The 6,000-nt window shown below is 40.1% G+C and overlaps 1 protein-coding gene across 1 annotated transcript in view; it reads right to left on the bottom strand.

Annotated features, from left to right (window-relative positions):
• Positions 1–6,000, bottom strand: part of LOC108577636 (PH and SEC7 domain-containing protein 1) — a 106,142-nt gene that overhangs the window by 29,893 nt on the left and 70,249 nt on the right. Inside the window, exon 3 of the mRNA XM_017940813.1 lies at positions 382–435. Coding sequence (XP_017796302.1) covers positions 382–435 — 54 coding nt within the window. The remainder of the gene's footprint in view (positions 1–381; positions 436–6,000) is intronic.

Genomic DNA, 6,000 nt, shown 5'->3' with positions numbered 1-6,000 from the left:
TTCCACAATTGGAAAAGTAATTACTTATAAAATTTAAGATCCCCCATCCTAAAAATTTCAGAAATTCGAGGCTTCGAAACAATACACCTGGAAAGCAAAAAATTCTAAATTCCGAAAATGTCAGAAAAATTCACCAGGCAAGCCCAAAATTAAACCTACTAAATCTCCAATCGAGAAAGTTCTCAGATCAACCCTGAGAACCACCTTCGATCACCTAGATCAGAATTTTCGTCGATGAAAATTCCGGAAACCAGCTCGACGAAAGAAACCTACACCCTTCCTTCTCGGTTCACGTACAAAACTCAATAGGCCAGGAGCTTCTAGCCGGCTTAATGGCGGTCTTTACGCGAATAAAAGAATTTGTAGACGCACTTCACTTACCCCTTCGCAGCTTCAGGGTGACGGGGTCCGACGAGAGCCGCAGACATTTCAGCACTGAAACACAAAACGACGGAATACATTGAGAAAAAGACGTTTGCAAGAGAGCGAGGAACAGAAAAACTCTCCGTCTCTTGCGAAAAAGAAGAAGAAGAAGAAGAAGAAGAAGAAGAAGAAGAAGGGAGAACGAAGCAGACCGAGCATCGTGTCGCATGTTTGCCAGCTAAATTTCCAGACAGACGTTCCCTCGTTTCGGATACACGCGGAAAGCTGGCCGCCTCGTATTTGGATTAACAAGAGAAACGACTTACGAGCGAAAAGGACAGCTAGCAGCTTTCTGAGGCTTGCAATTTTCGAGAAAGGTTAATCGTTCCAGGCGTACCTCGGTTTTAAAGGCACGGCAAAATGGAAAATTTAGCTTGACGCGGTAATGGGACAGGGTGAAGATGAGTTTGGCCTAAAAGAGATAGGAGGAATGTGTTTTGTGTGATTAAGATGGTGGTTAGTGTCGAGTGGGTTTAATTAAGGAGGGTGGAAGAGGTCTGTCTTGGCAACGGTGAATTTGCTAACTTCAAGGAACGATTCCTCCGGGAATTGTAATTGATATTTCCTACAAAATTTTCTTGCACGCTTAACAATTAACCGTGATACGGTCGTCGGGTCTTCTCTGACCCGTCGTCTTCTTATTTTTTTCAGGAATTCTTGACTTATCAAGTTTGGATTTCTTTAACGTCATATTAAAAGGTGTATATTTTTGGAACACTTTACAATTTTAACCCTAATACTGTCGTCGGGTCTTCTCTGACCCGTCATCTTATTTTTTTCAGGAATTCTTGACTTATAAAGTTCGTATTTCTTTAATGTCATATTAAAAGGTGTATATTTTTTGCACACTTTACAATTTTAACCCTGATACTGTCGTCGGGTCTTCTTTGACCCACTGTCTTTTTATTTTTCTAATAACTTTCGCTGTTATAAAATTTATACTCCCTTAACATTGTATTAAAAGTTTACAGACAAGTTTGCCTCTTTTGACCGCACTATTTTCATTTTTAGAATGCACTAGGATTAAAAATTCCTCAAAGAGGACCATTAACCCTTTCACTGCAATCGGCGCCTATAGGCGTTTCGAAAACCTTAAAATTCAATCCTCAATTCGGTCCATTCCACGCTTCTACCTTAATACAACAAACCAAATTTCAAAACATTACAGTCAAAACAACAAATTTTGCAGCCGTGGTTAAAACTACACACGCTAATCGCTAAAATCTGTCGCAGCGAGAGGGTGAAAACGGCGCGAAGAAAATGAGCCAACAAAATCACCCAAGAATCCTCTGAAATCTAATCACAACCGAGCCATCCGAGGACAACTCTCGAATCTCGACAATGATTACAAAAAAACGTCATCTCGAAGCTCCGAACAAATTCGCCCGTGCCAAAGACCATCGACAAACCTCCAACCTCTTCCTCTCTCCTCCATCTATCCGCGTGGCGAACGTCCCGCAGGAGCGAAACACGCTGACGTCCCCTTTTTCCCCGGCAACAACCGTCGTCGGGCCAAGTTTACCAATTATATCGGCGAAACGCAAACGCTGGTCTCGCGCGCGCGCGGCGTGGTTCACGGTTCACGGAACTGAAATATTGCTTCGTGTCTGTCCGCGATGTCAGCATGTCAAATTAAACGGGAGCCAGAGGAAATACGGTGGCGGGCCGATATTGCACTGCCTCGGCTACGCTGCTTTACGCTCGGCCACACCGTTTTCCCCGCTTGTTCCTTGCGAGGCCAGAGGCCTCGTGAAACGAACGTTCCTTGATGGTTCGCTCTCTCTCTCTCTCTCTCTCTCTCTCTCTCTCTCTCTCTCTCTCTCTCTCTCTCTCTCGTGCCATTTCCAACCGGAAAGGCCATCGTTTTTGAACCTCTCGCGACTCGTTGTTTAATTAACCCTTTCGCCGCGGCGAGCTTCAGACGGAAAGCTCTCGTTGTTTGCTGCACCAGAGAGTTATTATTCAACGCTGTCACACGGAACGCTCTTAGAATTCTTCGTGGACCTTTTAGGATCGGCGGTTTTTCGGGAGAGCTTGGAGGATTTTTGTGGCAGATAGTGGAATTTTTCAAATTCTGGGAAAAATTTGCTGAGGTAAAAATTGAGGCCTTTTGATGGGAGAAGGGCATATATGACAGAATGCTGTTTCGAGAAAATCGATTTGAAAGGTTTTGTTATTGTACTGCTTAATAAAACGTGATGTAATTGAGTTCAAAAGAGAATTTAATTTTTATCATATGTTATTACACTACCGGTCAAAAGTTTGGAATCACTGTGCATTGCAAGTTACAGAAAAATTTGCAGAAAAAAGTCATCGATCGATATGAGATAAATTGCTATTTATCTCCACAATATCAAGTCTATGAAAAATTAGTAGCAGATTCAGTACTGATGAAAATTGGGAGGTGATTCCAAACTTTTCGCCGGTAGTGTATGTATACATATAAGACATACCCGAGTCGACTTAATCGATTTGAGGAAAATCATATGTGCCCTTTTTCCATCAATTGCCTTAATTCGTGAAGGTAAGATTTCGATGAGATTTTCTTTTTTTTTTATTTGAATTTTTTATCGTTCCAATATTTTGTGTGAATTCTTCCATTAACCATTACACGATACTAATAATTTATTATTTTCTGGAATTAACATACGCACTTCTCGAAATTGTTCGCAATTCTTGAAATACACCAGTTTAACTTCTAGAACGCGAACTTTTATACCCAGCGATAGTGTCTAATCTTCAAAATAAATCTACCTCAACACATCATTCCATCGATACAATTAAATTCACTTCTTCCTAGCAATAAACGTCGTTTCATAACGCAATCTTCCCAATTCCACAAAACTCGAGCTTAAAATAGGCGATAAATTCGCGGAACAATATTATTACACTCGATCTTCCAAACTCGCAAAACCACTTATCTTATCGATATCCAGTATCTCTCTATCGAACGATCTAAAGATTAAACAGCCACGACACGAAGGATTAAAGTCCATCGTAAAAACGTGTCTATTATTTCACACGCTATTATCCCGCCTGCAAAACCCATGATTCACTCTGCGAATCAAGCAAACCTCCTCGGAGCAACGTATTAAAAGAAATTTTTTTCAAATCGGAAGATCGTTAAAAAGAACCCAACTTGCTCTGTCGGTAAGTAGAGGAAACTTCGTTACATCCTTTCGAAGCGTAACTCGAATCGAAAATTGAGGTAGGAACTAGGCAAAAGGTAACTACATTGTCGATATAAAATTAAGCAAGGGTCATTTCGTTTGATGCATCACGCGAGTCCGCCATTAATACGGTCAATCAAGTGTCCCATTTCGCGAATTCAGCGTCGCGTCAACCGCTTCATCGTAAAATTCCCGCTAATAGCCTGGCCTCAGAGAGAGAGAGAGAGAGAGAGAGAGAGAGAGAGAGAGAGAGAGAGAGAGAGAGAGAGAGGGCTAGGATATATGAAATCCTCGACGTGACACATATAAACGTGAAATTCGCGGAGAAAAGAGATTCCACGCGGAAGGAAGGGACATTTTTTAACAAACTCCGTTGCTTATGAGCAGAACTTCTTTCTTTCTTCTTCTTCTTCTGCTCGTCCCCGGTCCAAAGTGATTCACCGACGCTTCTAACCGGATTTTTACTCGAGATTACTTGTAACTTTGAGTCCAGCTCGTTCGTAATTTCATTTCGCTTATCGTTCTCTCTCCCCTTCGACCCGTCTATTTTCACGAGTCCGATGAAATTTCTTTCGGAGACCTCGTTTAACTTTCCTTTCTTCCTGCCGCGCTGTCGCTGGCGATTAATCTGAAGGCTTTTCTCGCCTCGCGGATTTTTAGGCGAATCGCGATTTTTGTGAATTGTGTGTTTTGGAGAAGTACTGCGGTTTTTAAGGGGTAATGGTATTGTTGTTTGCGTTTCGGGATGGGGAAATGTGTGAATTTTAAGGGGTTTAGAAATATTGGTGGGTTTTTGTTGTGAAGAAATTGTGAAAGGAATTAAACTAGTATTGCACTATATTAATATTTCGAGTAAAACACGATTGGAGAACTGAAATATGGTTTCTTCTTTCTTTTCAGAATTGGAGGATTTATTGTCCTTTTAAGGAATTAAAGAACCGAAATTTCGTTCCTTTCTTCCAAATTCGAATATTTATCGCCATTTTAAGTAATTGAACAACTGAAATTTGGTTTCTCCTTTTTTTTCAAAATTCCAATATTTATTGCCATTTTAAAGAATTAGAGAACTAAATTTAGGTTCTTCTTTTTTTTTTCAAAATTCAAATATTGCCATTTAAAGAAAAACAGATCAAGTCGTATTTCTAATTAGCGACTGATTAATTACAATAGTTGAATAAAAAACTGTACGCACAGAAAGAAGAGAAAAAAATCGAGAACGAACCCGTACACAGAAAGTAATCTCCATAAAAATTGAGAAGCCTGTTGATGAACCTATTCATACGAAAAATTAATTTCGCAGAGGATAAAGTAAATACATTAAAAAAAAAAATACACGAAACAAAACGAAATAAACAAAATCGACACAAAATAGAGAAGATAAAACACAGAGAAAGGATTAAAAATTTAAATTAAAAAAACCAAAATACTAAAGCACAGAGTAAGTATTGAAAATTGAAACATCTTCCTACAACTTTCAAAAGTTACCGTTTAAACCAGGCGTGTCCAACCTGCGGCCCGCGGGCCGCAATGTGGCCCTGAACAGCGCAATGTAAACTTTGAACGTTATTGTGTGATTTTTAGCGACATTTTTCACGACTCAATTGCATTATGATAAAAAATATTAAAAAATAAAGGAGGTTTCGTTACTTATGTACGATTCACTGTATTATACATTTCGTATGGCCCAGGCAAATCGAAAGGTTGGACACCCATGGTTTAAACCGAATGCATGAATCCACCGAATGAATCGTACCAGAATAATTCACAATTCCATCTCTTCGAATAATTAACGAAAAAAAAAAAACTCGGTAACCTTCGTCGCGTTTCACCGATACCAATTACTCTTATCTCGAACATTTCAACCGAACAAACACTTTTTACACGACTGACGGAAGACACTTGACAGACGAGAAGAGGTTAAAGCTTACAAAACAGATTCTCGATTACCATAAACAATCGTTAACGATGCAAAAAATTCTTTCGCTTACGTATACGATTCTCCTTGGTGTTGTCCAATTCTATCTCGATAGCCATTCCCCGTTCTCCACGAATTTTCCACGAATTTTTACCTTCGAATGGTGCGAACGAAAACGATGACAATCCGAAACTGGTGTATCGCGGACAAAATGCGAGCAGAAACGAAACGAGCATCGCGACATTTTCTCGAAATTCAACGGTGTAGAGAAACTCTCTCCTCGGGTAGTCTCGCAATCTTTGCATACAGCAATAATGTTATTCGTCGAAGATATTCACCGAAGATGGTATTCATTGAAGGCGCGCCGCCGACTTCCAATCGATTCCCGTCCACTTCCCGGACTCAGCTACCTCCGAGACAATCTTACCGTCGTTGCACATACATAGATAAGGATATTCGGAGGAAATACTGATTTCCAACTGGGAATTTCAT

The sequence above is a fragment of the Habropoda laboriosa genome, unplaced genomic scaffold (assembly GCF_001263275.1).
Source record: "Habropoda laboriosa isolate 0110345459 unplaced genomic scaffold, ASM126327v1 scaffold718, whole genome shotgun sequence".
In the NCBI taxonomy this organism is placed as follows: domain Eukaryota; kingdom Metazoa; phylum Arthropoda; class Insecta; order Hymenoptera; family Apidae; genus Habropoda; species Habropoda laboriosa.
The sequence above is the reverse complement of the archived record's forward strand: the minus strand, read 5'-3'. Positions and strand labels throughout refer to the sequence as shown.